This window comes from Vipera ursinii (genome assembly GCF_947247035.1).
Source record: "Vipera ursinii genome assembly, chromosome: 3".
Taxonomy (NCBI): domain Eukaryota; kingdom Metazoa; phylum Chordata; class Lepidosauria; order Squamata; family Viperidae; genus Vipera; species Vipera ursinii.
The window spans coordinates 78,881,600-78,901,073 of NC_139516.1; the positions used below are offsets into that span (position 1 = coordinate 78,881,600).

Genomic DNA, 19,474 nt, shown 5'->3' on the forward strand with positions numbered 1-19,474 from the left:
AGTGGTTCAGCTCCTGTATTAGCAAATGTTTGGCTCCTTTCAGTTAACAAGAAACAAAAGTTTCTGCCCTGAAGCTATCCCTGTGTTATATCCAAATTTACAGGATATGGAAACTATTCTAAAATATGGAATATTGCAACTTAAATACCTATAGGATTTATCTTTATAGTGTTAAATAATACATGGAATTCAATATGTGATTAAAAAACCAATTCCAGACTTCTGCATAATACAGAAATGACATCAAGGAATATGCTGTCCAATCAAAGCAGACCACACACTTCAGAGGTAAGAAATAATGGATTGTAATAACCATTGATAAATTTTATGTATGCTATACTGCAATATTTTCTGTTGTTGGTTGATAAGAATACAAATATATAAAGAAACTTGTTAGATCTTTCAAAAATGGAATTACATATAGGTTAAATTTAAACTATAATAATAACTAATATTTGAAAACATTATTATTAGTATTTAGTTATGCTAATTACAGACATAGGCAGTGATCAAGATTTTACAGTTTTTAATCAGGTGATTACCATAATTCCCTTCCCTCCAGATTGCAAGAACAATTGGTTTCATAGCTGTTCCTTTATTTGGCACCATAAACTTTTAAGCACAGGGTCATGGTCCTGCAGTCAGAAATAATTCAATTAATATGGTTGCACCTGTTGCTAGGTACATGCAGGAATGATTCCAGTGCTCTTTGACTAAATAGAGACAAAAGGATATTAGCAACAGAATGTCATAAGTGTCAGGTTCTGTAGTACTGCACTATGAGCAGTTGCCCTAAATTGCTGGGTCTGAACCAGCACTAGTAGCAGTAAGTATAGTACAAATGTGCATACTAAAAAGAGGAATAGCTTCTCTGCAATGTTAAACTCGTGTTTTTCTAATTTAAGTAAAGGAATTATGCAATAAAAATAACAGCTAGGTATTGATCTACAAGTTGCAATACTCTGCTAGCAAGATCAGTGAATGGATTTTTAGAGTTGGTGTTCATCAACAACTTGACCACAGATTTCCTATCCCTGATAATGGACCCAAATACAGGCAATAACATTTCTAGTGATACCAGTTTCAAGTCTAAAGAAAATACATACAGTATTTTTAGAACGAATGGAAGAGTGGTGTTTCTGTCTCTTTCCCTGTCTCATCTTCTGAATGATACCAAAATAGTTCAGTGATGATAATTTGCTTAAACAACAAAAAGCATATTTAGGAATTATTTATCTCAGGAAGATCTGCACCTCCTTTACAGGGATATAATCACATCTGATTGGATGACAGTGGTATCACTTCATTAGGAATGGGGTGCAGTCCAGTCTCATTTGGACTACTGTGTGATGTACATGTGTCTGCCCTAGAGACAATTCTGAAATTTCAGCTATACCAAAGTGTAGCAGTTATTATTAATTGCTTGTACACCTTCAGGAGTATATAAGCATTGCTTTTAAGTCAGCATTTTAATTGCTGGTAAGAATCTACATGAAAGATAGTGGTTCTGAAGTTGAAAGCCTTGCAGAGTTTGTACCTGGGAAACCTGAAGGATAAAATAAACTAATTGTCAATTATTAATAGTTTTCTATTCTCTATACCTGTGGAACTTCATACCATTAAGAAAGTTGCTAAGGGCTTCCGGATTGCATGCACGGCGCTTCCGGATGTGCAGGAACAGCCTGCTTCCTGCCGTCCGTTTCTTTCTTTTTTGGAGGACCCTGGAAAGGGTCAAAAATCGCCCTGGAGGGGCGATTACTGAGAGGAGGACTTTCCTGCGATCGTGGAAGGATGGCAGCCCTCCGCTGGAATCTGGAATCATCTCCTTTGGCCCAAAGAAGAGACCGGCCATAGAGATGGCCGATCATTAAGCCGCTTCTTGCCGAAAGCCAAAGTACTACCTAGCACTAAGAAGCAATCTGGAGGACCTGGGTGAGCTTTTACCTTTCTCATTCCCTAACCATCTTCCTGTGGGACTTTCCTGAATACCTCCTTCCCCATTTTTTGAGAAAACGGCAAATATCTACTCTGGGAACAAATCTTAAAGCCTCAAAGCTACAAAAGAACTTTAATTCAGTAAAGAAGTTAAGTAATTTCATCTGTATTTACTAAAAAGTTTCTATTTGTTGCTGGGAATCCACTACCCTATCTTTTCTCTAAGCTGTGAATTAAGGAAAAATTTGGACTAATTCTACAAAAGTTCTATATTAATTTGAAAAAAAAGGAAAAGAAAATTCCTACATTGCATGTTATATTTTACTGATGACATCTTGTGGCGAAACCTGGTACAGCAAGTAAATTTCCTTTTTTTGTTGTGACTGCTCACTGAATAACAGAGCTGTCCTTGACACTAAGATAAGGGTGGGAACACCTGGCACTGAATACAACTCTTCAGGAGGTGGAAAATCTGACTATTATTAAAACAGCCTCCATGGAAGATTTAACTGCAAACAACAATGAAATGGATGAATACATCCCACCACTTGATTATAAACTGATATTGGACACAATGAAATGGAGATGAGCACCGGCTCCTAGAGTTGGAAATGACTAGCACGCATGTGCAGGGGAACCTTTACCTTTACTTTATACTAGCTTGCCCTGCCAGTTTTGGTGGGCATGTGGGTTTTTTTCCTTGATAGCTCCTTGATTAAGGGTTTTTACTTTTGTTTGGTTGCTTGTCCAGTGCAGGGCTTTTCAACCAGTGGTACAGGTACCACCTGTGGTACATTGGCACCTGGCAGGTGGTACGCAACCATCCTAGAAAAGTGGTAGCAGGGGAGGGGAATGAGCTGAACCGGTGGCAGCATTGCGCAAGCCTGAGCGAGTGTTCTGAACCAGCCAACTACCGGCTTTGCAATAAGGCAAACCCCTATTCAAACAGTAGAGACTGGAGAGCGTCCAAGGCTGAAAAGCGTCTGCCAAGATTTATTACTCAATTAACAGAACAAGAAACAAAAACACTGGAACTTGAATCCTCAAGCGGAAGGGTTGCTTTCAGCAACCAGCCCTTCCCCAAACACTCCTTTTATTTAGAGTTCAGGGCGTGGCCTCCCTCTGCCTCCTCCCGAGGAGACCCGCAGCCTTTCTCTGCTTGGTCCTGCTCGACTGCCTCCTGCGTCGGGCGTCCTTGAACAGGGCCAGCTGTGGGTCATCATCCTCCGCACTATCGGGCTCACGCAGCTGAGAAGAGGGCCCCGGCTGGGAGCTCTGCCAAGCCTCCAAGCCATCATCAGCCGGTTCGTCTCCCACACACTCCTCCTCCCCCTCATCTGAGTCATCCGATACATCTGAGCCGGCTGCCGAACCCACAGGCTGGCCCTGAGTCACAACAGCGAGAGATGGCTGGAGCTGCAGGGCTGTCAGGGCTTAGCGAAAGCACCAGGATCAGCGCCGGGCTCCAGCTGGAGCTTGGCACTGAACCTGGCGCCTCTGAGCCCAAAGGAAGTGTTGATCAGCTGGAATGTTGCAGCATCTCCAGGGTCTTGTGATTTAGATTAAGATGCTTGGCAACTGATTCATATTTATGATGGTCACAGTGTCCCAGGGTCATGTGAAGTGACCAAAACTTCCTGCAACCACCCAGCAGATGTAATAAAAACCAAACACGCCCCACCCCACCCCCGCTGCCAATCCTCAACAGAAATGCTCACAACAATGAAAACCTCGGACAGGAGGAAAGCGCCGCCGGGCAGGCAGACAGGTGTCTTGCTTGGCTGTGGCTTGGGGGGTACTTTTTTCAGTGCCATTGTAACTTCAAACAGTCACTAAGTGAACTGTTGTAAGTCGAGGACTACCTGTACTTAATCAATTTTTTCCTTTTTGGGGAGGGGGGTTATCAAGTTTTTGACACCTTGCTAGGGAACTGGTGGTACTCGGATGTTGCCATATCCTAAAAGTGGTACAATGGGTGAAAATGTTGAAAAGCCCTGGTCCATTGGTCCCTGCTTATCCGAGTGTGGTCCCTGGAGAGGATGTGTTTTGGTCTTTTTTCTTTCCTTCGCTTTCCTTCGCTTTTTGTTGTATTTATTAAATGGCATATAAATGTAGTTCATCTTATGTGTCTATTGATTGCTTATTTGTCTCAGTGCCAAGTTTCCAGGAATTCTCTAGCACTTTTGGATTTAGGTTGAAACTGTAGCTGAATCTGTCCAGGTGTTGAAAAATTAAGAACTTTTCAGTGTGCCTTCTCAGTGTTACTTTATATTTAGGAATGTGCTATGCTAATTCCCTGCCTGTCCTAAAGCGCGGGAGGAATTCAACCCGGATGTTTTGAGAAGATAAGAGCGTGCTTCAGAAGGGAAGTGAAACTTCGTGTGTTAAACTAATTGGTGAATGTGATTCATGACATGTAATTAAGGGAGGGAGATTCTGTATGATATAATGTGTAAAGGGGAGGAGAATTCAGATTCTGGCATCCATCCATGAGTGTTGATGCTCCATTCTCATTATTATAGACTTTTTTGGAGTAAACAATCATGCAGTGTTCTTTGATCTGTCTCATTAATCAGAACCATACACCAATTTTATTTGGTCAATTAGATGGGTCCATAGCAGGGGGCATGCCGGCTACCCTAGCGATGGTACCACTCCAACTCACCCTGGGGGGCCACATAGAGACTGTAACATTTGTGGTAACCCCTGGCATGGAATGTCCCATAATCCTGGGCATGGTGTGGCTGGCCAAATGGAATCCACAGGTGGACTGGAGCTTAGATTCCCAAAGGAGAAATCAACCAAGACACCAAACCGACCCCCCTCTCAAGAGACCCCAACAGAGAAAACAGCGACGGGGGAAAGGGAACTGCCTGAAATACCCAAGGAATACAGGGACTAGGCTGAAGTGTTCAGCGAGAAGAGTTCAGACGAGTTGCCACCGCATCAGCCCATGGACTGTGCCATAGAGATCAGATCAGAGGCAAAACTCCCCAAACCCAGACTATATTCTATAAGCCCCAAGGAACTGAAGGAGATGCAGAAATTCATAGATAAAAATTTAGAGGGGTTTCATCCAACCAGCTAAACCGAAAATGGTGGCTCCTGTTTTGTTCAGAGAAAAGAAGGATGGGTCTCTGCATGGATTATAGGACTCTGAACACCATAAGCGAAAGCAATCTATACCCGTGGTGGTGAACCTATGGCACGCGTGCCACAGGGGGAACATAGAGCCCTCTCTGTGGGCACGTGCGCCGTCGCCACAGTCCTAGGCCTTCAGCTGGGTTTTATAAAACCTTTTCGCTTTAGGCCTCCACTGCTGTGTGTAAAGAAAAGAAGGTTCAATCAATCAATCAATTTCAACTTCTCGCAGGAAAAAAGATCTTGTAAAGTTGGAATTGATTAATTGAACTTTTTAGTTCCACCCAGTCTGCCGTTACCACCACAGCCATACCCACCCAATTGGACCCACCCACCCAATGGGACACGCCCACCCAGCACCTGACGATACATGTGGGTTTTGGGTTGCAGTTTGGGCACTCGGTCTCTAAAAGGTTTGCCATCACTGACCTATACCCACTTCCCCTCATGAAGGACATGTTGTCCCATCTTTCAAAAGGAAAGATTTTTTACTAAATTAGACCTCAGGGAGGCGTACTACCGAATCAGGATTAAGGAAGGAGATGAATGGAAAACTGCATTCAATTGCCCACTAGGGTGCTCCCAGTTCCAGATCCTACCATTTGGGCTACAAGGAGCCCCGGCCATGTTTATGCAACTAATAAACAATGTACTAAGGGAGCACTTATTCAATAGTGTGTTGGTTTACCTGGCTGATATTCTCATATTCACAGAAACTATGGAGGAGCATGTAAAATTGGTCAGAGCTGTCCTAAACAAATTACGGGCAGCACACCTCTATGCCAAACCGTCTAAGTGTGAATTTCACAAAGAGAAAATAGACTACCTAGGATACTGCATCTCTCCCGAGGGCATAGAAATGGACCCTGAAAAGGTCAGGGCGGTGTTAGAATGGGCACCACCCCACACAAGAAAGCAATTGCAAAGCTTCCTGGGATTTGCCAACTTCTATCACCAATTTATTCCCTCATTTTCCCAAATAGCCTTGCCCATCACGAACTTATTAAAAACCAGAGGGGAAGGCAAACCTAAACTCAGCCAACAGGTAAAATGGACAGTAGAATGCCAAGCCGCATTTGAGAGACTAAAACGGCTGTTCTCTGCCAAACCCGTGCTGCAGCACCCTGACACCAACAAATCTTTTGTAATCCAAGCAGACGCTAGTGACGTAGCAGTGGGGGTTGTATTGCTACAAAAAACAATAAAGGGAGCCTACAACCTTGTGCATACACCTCAAGAAAATTAACCGAAACTGAGCAAAGGTGGGCGGTCTGGGAAAAGGAGGCATATGCTGTGAGATGGGTGCTTCTCACCTGGTGGCACTTTCTGGAAGGGAATAAAATCCCCTTCCAGGTGTGGACTGATCTTAAGAATCTGGAAGCATTGAAAATGCCCAGAAAACGTACCCCTAAACAAGCGCAGTGGCTGCAACATTTCCACCAATTTAACTTCACTATAAAATACCTACCGGGGGAAGAACTTTCTGGCAGATGCGCTATCCAGAATGCCTCAATACAACAGCAACTGACCCAGTGTAACAAAACCACTCATGCCCAAAACACAGCTGGCAGCACAAGTAACCACCCGAGCACCCAGACTACAAAAACCACTAGCAAGCCAGGCAGGGATCGAATTCAGAAAAGTGCTAGAAACAAATGAATGGCTCCTGAGTCACAAAAATTTGTGCACTATTACAGATGGGCTACCCTGGGTGGGAGAGAAGCTATACATACAAAGGTTGACATTCATGCAACTCTGCCATGATTCAAAATCGGCAGACCATTTTGGACTCATGAAAACACTACACTTAGTTAAGAGGCAGTTTTGGTGGCCAACATGTGCATCAGCAAAAAGACTACAAGGAAGGTTGCCTGGACTGCTACACCGGTAGCAATCCTCTCAGCACCCTGGAAGGAAATCTCCATGGATTTTATAGTAGAACTACCAGAGAGCAATGGAAACACAGTAATTTGGGTCGTGACTGACCTATTTTCCAAACAAGTACATTTTATTCCCTGCACAAAAATCCTCACGGCAAAGACACTAACAAAGCAGTTTGTTCAACACATCTATCGCTTGCATGGGAGCCCCCAGCGCATCATATCCAACATCAGAATTCTGGAAGGAGTTTCTGTCCCTTTTAGGGACCATCCAGGGGCTGTCATCTAGTCATCAGCCATAAATGAATGGTGGGACTGAACATTCAAGCTCAGTACTTGAACAATATCTTAGATGCTTTAGTAATTACCAACAGACAAACTGGACAGATCTACTTCTGTTTGCCAAAGTCGCCTACAACAACGCTATTCATTCCAGCATGGGCTACACGCCATTTCAAGTAGCTACCGGACAAAGCTTCAACCCGATGCCAGAACTGTCGCCTACCGAACCTGCCATCCCCTCCTTAAAAGAGTGGATTCGCACAGTTGCAAAATATGTGGCCAGTAGTTAGGAAGGCACTAGACAAGGCTAGACAAGCATACAAAACCCAGGCAGACAAAAAAAGGGTCGAGCTAAAACCTTTTGTTGTAGGGAAAATGGTTTACCTATCCACTAAATACTTAAAAGTTATTGCAGCCATCAAAGAAACTAGGACCCAAATATGTAGGACCATTCCCCTTCATTAGAATCACAAACCCTGTAACAGTGGAATTAAAACTACCAAAATCCCTCAGACAAATCCACCCGATCTTTCACTGCAGCCTCCTAAAACGCGAGCAACACTCACCCTTAAGACCAACTGTCGCTCCGCCTCCTCCACCCATTATTGTTGAAGGAGAACAGCATTTTAAAATCAAAGAAATCCTAGACTCCAGGAAACACCATGGGTCAACCCAATACCTGGTAGCATGGAAACACCACCCTCCCAAAACGAATGGGTCCACAAACGCCACATTAACACACCTAAGCTACTTTAAAAATTCCATACCGAATATCCAAACAAACCTGACTAACCTATATATACTGCTAAGCTTGTAAGTCGCCCTGAGTCTTCGGAGAAGGGCGGAATATAAATGGAATTTAAATAAATAAATAAATAAATAAATAAATAAATAAATAAATAAATAAATAAATAAATATTTGTTTCTGTCTCTCCACACACCCAATATCTTTGTATACAATTTCTACAACTAATCCCTTTTTACAAGTTTTACAAAAGGTTCACTTTTTATATGCAACTTGTCAAAATTATTCATTTTTGCATGCAGTTTTGAGCTGAGAGAAATATTTAAACATTGTTCCAAAATTATATGTCCATTTACAGCATGATATTCCATTTTCATAGTTTGCATCATTTTGCTTAAGAACAAATCATTATCATATATTGTCAGATATTATCTCCATTATTAAAATTGGCTATGATAAATGCTAAACAGTTTCTTTTTACATATTTTTAGCTTTTAGAGCTGCATGTATTTTATGTTCCTGAAGAAGTATGGAATTTCAAGTTGAATACAGTTTCTATAGAAGTTATTAGCAAATTTTTCTCAGCTGGATTTATAAGGTAAGATGCAATAAAATAATAATAATGGGTGACTTACAGCCAGTCACTCTCTCTCTGCCCAACCCACTTCACAAGGTTGTGGGGAAAATAGAAGCAGAGGTATTAGGTATGCTTGCTGCTTTGAGTTATGTATAAAAAAGGCAGGATAAAAATCAAATAAATAAATAGGCTTGCCTTAATATTTAGCAATTCTTGTAACTATTTAGCAATTGATTAAAATACCTACACAAAAGTTATAGCTCTCCAAAGACTAAACATTTGATAAGGAATTTCTATGAATCTTCTAACTTCTTTGGAAAAAAACAAAAACTGCTATGATAATTTGATAGGGCTCGCAACTTGGGCATCCTCCTGGATTCACGGCTCAATTTTGAAGACCATATAGGAGCCGTGACCAGGGGGGCTTTTGCCCAGGTTCTCCTGGTGCGCCAGTTGCGACCCTACCTGGACCGAGATGCCCTACGCACAGTCACTCATGCGCTCATGACCTCCCGTTTAGACTACTGCAACGCTCTCTACATGGGGCTGTCCTTGAGGACCACTCGGAGGCTTCAGCTGGTGCAGAATGCGGCCGTGCGAGTTGTGATGGGGGTTTCCCGATACTCCCATGTAACACCTCTACTCCGCGAGCTGCATTGGCTTCCGGTTGCCCTCCGGGTGAGATTCAGGGTGCTGGTGATGACCTATAAAGCCCTTAATGGCTTGAGTCCGGGATATTTGAGGGAACACCTGCTGCCAGCATCAAGTTCCCTTCGTCCAGTGCGCTCACACAGGGCGGGTCTTCTCAGGGTGCCGCTGGTAAAAGATTGCCGGTGGATAACCCAGGGGGAGGGCCTTCTCTGTGGGTGCGCCTGCCCTCTGGAACCAGCTGCCTGTGGAGCTTAGGACTGCCCCTGACCTTCGTTCATTCCGCCGGGACCTGAAGACCTGGCTCTTTGAGCTCTCCGGCCGAGACTGAGAATTTTTAACTGGGGTTTTTATTTTTAGGGATAATTTAATCTTTTTAATTGTTTTTTAACTTTTGTATTTTGTATTGGTTTGATTTTTAAATACCCTGTAAACCGCCCTGAGTCCTTCAGGAAAGGGTGGTATATAAATCTAATAAAATAAAATAAAATAAAATAAAATAAAATAAAATAAAATAAAATAAAATAATAAAATAAATAAAATAATAAAATAAAATAATAAAATAAAATAAAATAAAATAAAATAAATAAATTGAAATCATGAGCAAAGAAACTGGCAAAAAGGGAAACTTTGATCTCCCTGCTGAAACTCTCATGCAAATTGTTTTTCTCTATATGTGGGAAACATTCATGCACCTTGTATCTTCTTTCATAGAGAATAAAATTTTGAATGGAATGGAAAATATGGAAGGCAAGCAAACTTTGTTCATTTTAGTCATTGCTTGTGGGAAAAAATGGAAGGATGTAATTTATAATACAGCTTTATGTAACTAGGGAAACTTTATTTTCTTGGCATTATTTTGGAATTATTGCTTTCTTCTTTGTAATTTATGCATTGATAATTCCTATGCAGAGAATTTAGCACATCAATATTTTTGGAGGGATAGAAATATTTTCATAGTGGTGGAATGTTCTGATATTGAATAAATATTACATTTCACTTGAACCAGTATGACCATCTCTATAATATACCATTTTTAAAACTGCTTTGCACTGACATAGTCTAAACATTTCCACAAAGAAAAAGGAGCATAAGTTATGGACAGATCAAGTTGCTTACCAAGGACACCAGTTTCTAACAGTTTGCTAATTAACGGGTTGGCAACCCACGGATCTTTAAGCCGTCTCCTGCGGCTTCCAGTCTTCCTCTGCCATGTGCAGTCCCTGGAAAAAAAATGGGACTAAAAAAGTTCAAGGTAATTTACAAAATTACTGAGAATACCAGAAATTTTAGCACTGATGCTATTTAAAAGTGAAATTAACAGCATCATCTCAATTATTCATAATTCCCCTCTAGCCAGGAGGAGGACTCAAGGCCATTCAGAGAGGGTCAGACCTTGCCCTCTTGAGTTTACCTATTGGTAAAATCCAGATTAATTCCCCACTTGAGCTCCTTTCCCGAATGGTATGACTGCTCTCCCACATAACCTGAATGAATCATTGGGAATAAAGAGTTGTTGTATTTCATACTTCTGCCATTTCCTTTTGTTATAATCAATATTTAGAAAATATATCCACAATAGTCATAGAGGTCTATGAAAAATAATGTAAGGTTCAATAATCCATAGGTAGACGTTTGACGAGATTATCATGTATAAACATGTTATACTTGTTTTGTAAATAGAAACATTTAAGCTTTTAACTGAATTTATAAGAAAACAAAAAACTTTATTTTTTATTTTTGATTCAGGTTATGGCAATAAACATGATTCATGAAATGTAAAGCTTCATGCTTTTTATTATTAATACTTTTTATCCTGCCTTTTTATATATATAACTCAAGGCAACAAGCATACCTAATACCTCTGCCTCTATTTTCCCCACAACAACCTTGTGAAGTGAGTTGGGTGATAGAGAGAAAATGGCCCAAAGTTAGTGTACTCAGCCAGCTTTGTGCCCAGGGCAGCCTAGAACTCAACAGTTTCCTGGTTTCTAAGTCAGCACTTTAACCACTATACCAAACTGGCTTTCTATCTTATCATATCAAACCACAGAGACGTTACTGTGTCAATTTAATCTTAAGAGGCTCAGTGATAGCTGTTCGCAAACAGGTACACATCCAAAGAATATTGTACCTACCCTACTTTATATTTTAGACTTTCTTTTCATTATTTCTATAAAAGTGAATAAGACTTAATTAAATTGCAGGGCAATCTTGAATGCTGCTCAAAGTTCCAGTTCCATTATAGGGGTTAATATCTCAATTCTAACATTCAGGTGTCTTCTATGTATGTTTTATTCCCTTTATATTCCCACCTCTCTAAAACTAAATACTGTACAATATAAGCATTATTTTACACACCATATTAAATGCAGCAATAACATCTGATGTTCTAGGGTGTCACCTCATATGACATTGAAAATATTAAGAGAAAACCTTGGAGAATACCTGGGTGAAGAAGCAGTTGTAGATAAGTATGTCTTTCTAAAATGTATTGGAGAGAAACTTGTGGTGGTAAGTATTTCATGTTTCTTGCTGATTGTCTTATAGGATTGCCAACATACACAATATAATCAAGAATCTCACTTGAGAACAAAACGAATAATATGATATCTATGTACGTAGTATGTAAAACTTATATACTAAAATTCTATAAAGTTGCATAATATAACTCCAAGAGCATTTCATCAATTAAGATGTTCTAACTAGTCTGCAGAGGAAATGAAAAACCTAAGTGACCTAAAGGTTTGTTCTCATTTAAAATCCTGCTTTTCTATCAATAGTAAAAACTTCCATAAGTACCATGAGAGAGGCTGGAAGATTATTTAAGCATCCTATAGGAAAAACTCTTACAAAGAGGAGGGAAAAGAGTGGGGAACAGACATTTTGTAGGTTCCAAAGGTATCCTCCCAATTTGCAAATTATAATTTGCTGAAAACACATGCCTTAGAGTTCCTCTGCAGGTTTCATTTAGTTTTATACATTTCAAATCAGGCTTTTATAAATATAAGCATCCCTTTGAGAATGTTGAAAGTGCGGCATAAGATTTGAAAAGCAACTCTGAAATTAAATCAGTATAAACAAACATTTGTTGAAGGCTACTTATACTGGGATTTAAAGTTTTCCAAAGTATTTTTTTTTCTTTTAACAAGCTTGATGAAATACTTTTTATTAAAAAAAGGGGGGGATGAAGGTTACATAAAACAGTGCATTAAACAATCATATTGAGAAAAATAAAATGTGAAAACTAAAATTAAAAATAAATAAAACAATGGAATAACGCTAAAAAGTCTTTCTAAACCAACAAAATCTTATACAAGTATCTTTTACAATGAGCTATGATTTTGTTCTTGCTCTTGAATATGACATCTAAAACAAAGTAATGTTTTATGCTTGGGACATAATTTACTGGAGGAGAAAAGATGTCTTCTGCAAAGGGTCTTCCAACCCTTGTTCCTGGTAAATTTTTGGAGTTTTACAGAACTTCAGGAGAATGATGCAAAACTGTATTTTTATTCATGTGAAATTGAAACTTTGCCCAATTTCTATAAATAAAGGTGATGGGATGTTTGGAAGCATTTTGATAATATTACCTTTGTTGTAATGTTCCAAGGTGAAAACAAAACAAGAGATGGAACTGAAGCTCAAATCATTTGCTCCTCCGTATGTATGTACAGTATATTATAATTATTTCAATTGTAAGAACAAAGCTAAATTTTTTAGTTCTTAGTTTATTTTCTACCATGTTTCATATTGCAGGCATTTCATCCAGAACTTTATTTGTTACCAGGAATAGAAAGTATTCATTCATCTTTGTCATCCACTCCAGAGAAACACCATAATAATACAGAATATGTGCTTACATCTGCATCATATGAAAGACCACATAGTTTAATTTCTCCCAATCCTGTTATTTATCAAAACTCAGCAATGTTGGATAGCTCCTTCAAAAACAATCTTAGTCAGACTCAGGAAAAAGCTGATTTAGGTGAATGGAATGAAAAGGAAACTCTTCCAGTTCTACATAAAAAGCAAAGCTCTGAGCAACAAAAAAATGAAAGTATTCAAAGAAAAAGTAGTTCACAACAAAGGAAAGGTGAGACTTTGGAATTTAAATAGCATCCTATAAAAGTCAAATTATAAATAAGGTAATTTTTTTTCCACTAATGGAAGAGTTATCGTAATTTTTCAAATAAGCTATATCTAGTTTTGCTATTAAATCTACAGCAATATTTCCTGTTCTCCTTTCTTTGGTTTCAATTCCTAAAATTCCACTTCAGTATTGCATTTACAGCACAGAGATAATTGATTAAAATGAGCTCCTGGAAACTTGGGGGTATCAGGATTTTCTAGCAACATGTCAATAATTGAGCAATGGAACTTTTCGATTGCCTTATATAATTTATAATAATTTATGGCTGTGTGTGACATCTCTGCCATGTTACTTGCAGAGATTCACTTGCATTTTAGTCTTTTTTGTCTGTCTATTATTAAGTGTATGATGCGAACATGACAGAAGAAATAAACATATACATATATTTGTAAACATATTTGTTAATCTGATCTGATTGTTTTATCTTTCTCATATATTCTAGAAAATAGGACATTTAATTGATTTGTCTTATATTTTATTAATATCATGTCTTTAAATTATAAATAAATATAAATGTGTATATACTTTCTATATTGGAAAGTAAAAAGTGATTTCATGTAATACAATCAAAATGATCTGGTGTTACATTGTACAGCACTCTGAAGTTTACAGCACTGTCTATGTCTATTTATGTTTATTACTATATCATTGTGTCATTTTTAAGGCAAAATCAGTTGTAACATCAACAAAACAGAATCTGTTCCGTCCTCAAAACAGCACCCTGCAAAGAAATCAGCACCAGTGAAAATGTATCAGAAAAAGACTTTCAGCCCAACCCCAGAAAGCCATAATATTCCAGGAAAGGATGAAAAATACAGAAAGACAGTCGCATCTCCAAAGATAGATCAGAACAATGAAAAAAGTCCCATCTCACAGAAGCCAAAAGGTATACCTTGTTGCATGAAGTATTGCGTATAAGTTTTATTTGCATTTGTATCTGCAATTAGTAGTGTAAGGAATGTATTAAGTTACAACTTTCTCTGCTCTTGTCCTAATTTACACTTTTTGTAAGAAGCTGGCATTTCTAAGACCTGATGATAAAAAATACTGGTATTTCAAGTGGAAGAACATTTCTTTACTTGTTGATGCGAAATAAATTCTTTGAACGAATGGATCTAGGTTTTCTACGAGGATAGCTTTACTGGAAATATACTTAGGTGACCTTAAAATGAGACCAAGTTAGAAAATTAAAGTGACAATTTCTGCTCTTGATGTAATTGAAAAAATAGATTCTGTAGATGACAGTGGTATAAAAAAATGAGGAAAATGCTATCCAGGAAATAGTAAATTGATAGCTTAGATCCAGCCAGCATCCCATTTCCTGGTTGTTGCCTCCTTCTGTGCTGTAGGGTTGGACTCTTTTTATTAAAACATATTACATGTTTTTTCTGGATGTTTTTAACACTTCTTTATCTCAGAATTTTGTCTTGCACAAGTTACTATAGTTCTCTTGTAAAATTCCTGTTAAATACCACATTTTATCAAAAGCAACGCTGCTTAGAGGACTGGAAATAGCCACAGGTGCCTTCCTTCCTTCCTTCCTTCCTTCCTTCCTTCCTTCCTTCCTTCCTTCCTTCCTTCCTTCCTCCCTCCCTCCCTCCCTCCCCCCTCCCTTCCTTTCTTTCCCAACTTTGCTCTCTAATTTTAAATACCAGTTTAATTGCTTGCAGTGGTATCAAAACAGAGCAAAGATATGATTACATTTAATTTTCAGTCTGTGATTTTTGTGTTTTGAATTGAAATGGTGTCAGTATTTTGGGGTTTAGATCTAACCAGAGCTGACTGGTTTAAGTTACAACAAACTAAGGCTAGACTCCAGAGTAATAGAGAACTATAAGACAATTGATATAATTAGGAAGGGAGCATATAACACCACAGTATATTTGTGATCTTTCAAATCCAGGTGTGGATAGCATGTATCTGATGAGATCTTAACTACCGGTATATCTGCAAAAGATTCCAAATTCAGAAAATATGTGGAACTTGGGGAACTCTCATTTATTCAAAATATTGGAAAATAGGGTGTTTTGGTGTTTTTCTATTCGACACACTCTTCAGTATTTTGTAATAATGTTCTTGTTGTTTTTATTTAAAACTTGTTTAATAAAGTATTAAAAAATATTGGAAGTATTTTTGTTTTGATGACTACCAAAAAGTAGCCAATTATGCTCTGTATTAAGGCTATTGGCAATTGACATATATAAGTATATATGCATACACATTCATGTAGAGAGAGATTATATTTTGACCTTTGATGCAGAAGGGGTTTCTCTCCATATGGAAAATGGAGGGAATTTAACAGGAATTGAAAATGGAGAGCGTACTACTACTGCTGATTCTGGAATCCCAAAATCCTTGGAAGACCGAGACATGACATACTCAGCCAAGAAGAGGAGGTAAGGATAGATATAGATATAGATATAGATATAGATATAGATATAGATATAGATATATAGATATAGATACACACACACACACACATACATATATATATACACATACATACATATATATATATATATATATATATATATATATATATATATATATGCTATTTCTGCTGATAGTATTCAGTGTCAGTCATTGAAGTCACATTAAGAACTTCTAATATATTGAATAATGGAAAAAGCTCTTTAATTAGTTTTCAGATAAACATAATTAAGCATGAGAAACTAGTTCATCTAGCTTAATTTCCTGTGTGTGAGGTTAGTGCAGCCTTGGAATACTTGTTCTTAATCCAGTTTGTCACCAAAAGTCTCTTCCAGTCTGATTTTACTATCTTATTTTTCAGATTAATAACTCAATCAAAGCAACTTTCAGCCCCAACAGGTTTAATCAGAGATTTCTATCTAATGTAGCTGTTCCTTTGATCTCATCTTTAGCCAACAACATCCTGGAATTACTAAGACTGCTGCTGACCCTGGTAATGTGCAGAATAATCAGGTATGTTCCCAGAAGAGTCTAGCACCACAATTGAGTTGGTTAAAATGGTTTGTTAACTCATTTCTGTCACTTGGGTTGAATGAATTTTGACTATTAAGATTAATTAAGATTTGCTGCAATTACATATAACTCTTGTGATTAATCATTTCATATCTAGCCAGTTTCTGAACTGATTTGAAAGCAATGTTTTAAAAGTAGGACATACATTACAAGCAGTGAGTATTGTCTCTCTCTCTCTCTCTGCGTATATAATATAATACGTGTATATAATATAGATATAATAAAGTATCAGATAAGGGACAGAATAAGTCTATGCCTGTTGGCTTAGAACTAAAACGCTTTGGACTACATTCAAAATCTAAAATAAATTAGGTACTCTTAACGTTTGAGAGATGTTCAAAATGTAAAAGTTTGCTGTAACTCAAGACACACTTACACATGATATCAGGGCTGGCTGTAGACATTTTGACACCCCAGGCATTTGTTATTTTCTAATGTCTCCTATGGTTTGACTCATGTTCTGTTAGGATTGTCAGAAAGGTCCCCTCTTGTTTCTTTTCTTGTTTCTTTTCTTTTCTTCTTTTTTTGAGTTTTTAGCTTTACATGTATAATTTTTTAAGCCCAGCATTTTTATATCCTAAAAATAACAATGAACACTGACACGTTTTTATTTGATCCTAGGCTGATGGGAATAACCTTAATGACTCTGCATATCCCAGTCACTATCTTTCTCCTCCTCCTCCACCTCTTCTGGCTGTCTCAGTAAATAGAGTTCAACTTCCTCACAAAGGTTTTCCAACAGAAGGTGAGGAAATCTGTCCAAGACCTCTCATGAGGTTAAAAGTTTCAGCAGCAGGGTTTGTAGGGATTTTGCTCTCTTGCCTTTGAAGAAGGAGATCAGGTTTGCTTGAAAGCCAAGGTGTGTTTTCATATGTCTCGTAAACATAATCAAAAAGCCTCTAAAGCACAGGTCTGCAACCCGCGGCTCCGGAGCCGCATGCAGCTCTTTCAGCCGTCTCTTGCAGCTCCCAGTCCTCTGACATGTGCAGTCCAAAAAAAAACCCTAAAAAACCCTATTTTTTTAGTTTTTAAACATTTTTATTGTTAAAAAATTGAAAGGGACACAAAATAGGAGAAAACTGAAGAATTATGTGTGTGTATTTATAGATAGATAGATAGATAGATAGATGATAGATAGATAGATAGATAGATAGATAGATGATAGATAGATAGATAGATAGATAGATAGATAGATAGATAGATAAAAAAGGAGTAACTTGTAACATATTCTTCCCTTGTGTCCCCAAATGCTGACCACAGTTCAGACAGCTATACTTTACACTGAACACTTAAGATTGTGGCTAGCTTCTGTTTAAGTTCTACAGACTATAATTCAAAGGTCTAAATTTGCCTTGCTGTGTAATGTGTTGTATGTAAAGGAACCATACCTATTTGAGTTTGACTAAACTTCTATTATGGATAGATATCATCAGTTTGTTGCAATGTATATTGCAACATACAGTATTCTCCAATTTTAATCTAACCTAATAGCATCACAAAGTTTACCTTTTCCAGTGTTCTGCCACATTTTTTCTTGCAGAAATCAGTATATAGATTTTTTTTCCCACCTTTAATTCATGATTCAAAGCATGGAAAGAAATTCTTGATAGAATACAGGGGTCTGGACACCATGATTGTTCCTTCATATTATCTGCTGAGTACTGTAATCTGTTTATGTAGATCCCACATACCAGACAATTGCTTCAAATGAAAATACATAGATATTTATCTTTTCAACCCCACACCAACCATTACATCAGTCTTTGGTTGATTTCATTTTATTTCATTGTAGTGGATCAACCCTGTGTTTACCAATAGAAGTATGACACATTTTTACTTTAATTTTATTCAGAATTGTTCTCATTATTAACTTTTGCATATATGATAGTATGGGATTTCTTCTTCCTCAGGCAATGAATTACATAAGCAGCTGAAACTTATTAAGATAGAAAGAAGACATCTGGAAAACACTAGAGAGGAACTGGTTAAAAAAGTGAAAAACTTGATTGAACAGCACAGGCTCAGGAGATGCCATGGTATGTTCTAGGTTGATACATCCAATTTTTCCATTGACCAACAATTATAAAAACTAATGCTGTCCAGCACCAAGTCTGAGTTTTATAAAATATATTTTTAACTTTTCATTATTGAATCAAATATATACTTCCCTGATTCTTTAGCTGTGATCTCTATACATTCATTTAGAATAAATTATTGAGCTGCTATTGAACTGCATGGAATCCTTTTTTTAAATCTTGCAGTCCGTGATTCCTGGAAAAAAAAATATTTTGAAATGAAGAAAGTCACATTTTTCTCAGAGGAAGCTTTAAATAAATTGCAGGAAAATATAGAACTACGCCACCAAAAATTATTGAGGCAGCTAGAAGCTAGAGATATGAAGAAAAAAAGAAATAATTTAACACAAACCAGCAATTCAAAGGTAATTAACTTTTTTTAAACTTTCCTTGCCTATAAAAACTAAGCTTTGTCAATCAGTACAGCAAATCTTGGAATCTTAATGATCATGCAGTTTTAAACAGATTGCTAATATATTTGAAAAATGCTGAAAGCAAAATTTATGCAAAAATTAAACAGCTTATAAAATGAGTATATTTATAGTCTAATTAAGATTTAACATAAATTATTATAAATATATCACGATCCTAATTAATAAAAAGAAAGTACCGTTGGCAAGAACAAAAAAGAATATTTTGCAGGTTCTTTTCCCTTGAGTTGAATTAGTGTTACAAGTTGCTAAAATGATTTAAATCCTCATTCTCTTATTATAACATGATAATACCTATGATCTTTTTCTTCCTAGTTCAACAATAAAATTCATGAGAATAAAGTTTAAAATTAATTAAATACTTCCCATATGAATCATGATTTTTTAATATCAAGAGAATTTGGTTAATAAGTTTAAGAAATGTTCTATCATTTTTTCCCACCTAGTAAACTTTCTCCTGTTGTTAAGGTTTTTTTTCCAGCTAAGTCACAATTTCATATATTCAGCTATATGCCTTATATTTCTCTAAGGAGGATACTGAAAACTTACTTTGTGGTGTCTATTCAGTCCTACCGTTGGATTCAATATCTTCATCAAACTGTAG

The 19,474-nt window shown here is 37.5% G+C and overlaps 1 protein-coding gene across 1 annotated transcript in view; it reads left to right on the forward strand.

The window, feature by feature from the left end:
• Window positions 1–237: 237 nt before the first annotated feature.
• Window positions 238–19,474, forward strand: part of SPATA1 (spermatogenesis associated 1) — a gene marked incomplete at its 5' end in the record, with an annotated part of 29,729 nt that continues 10,492 nt past the window's right edge. The window contains 11 exons of the mRNA XM_083358147.1: window positions 238–288; window positions 8,475–8,581; window positions 11,605–11,722; window positions 12,822–12,875; window positions 12,968–13,304; window positions 14,026–14,247; window positions 15,622–15,757; window positions 16,244–16,304; window positions 16,986–17,109; window positions 18,275–18,400; window positions 18,626–18,804. Of these exons, the coding sequence (XP_083214273.1) occupies window positions 238–288; window positions 8,475–8,581; window positions 11,605–11,722; window positions 12,822–12,875; window positions 12,968–13,304; window positions 14,026–14,247; window positions 15,622–15,757; window positions 16,244–16,304; window positions 16,986–17,109; window positions 18,275–18,400; window positions 18,626–18,804 (1,515 nt within the window). The remainder of the gene's footprint in view (window positions 289–8,474; window positions 8,582–11,604; window positions 11,723–12,821; window positions 12,876–12,967; window positions 13,305–14,025; window positions 14,248–15,621; window positions 15,758–16,243; window positions 16,305–16,985; window positions 17,110–18,274; window positions 18,401–18,625; window positions 18,805–19,474) is intronic.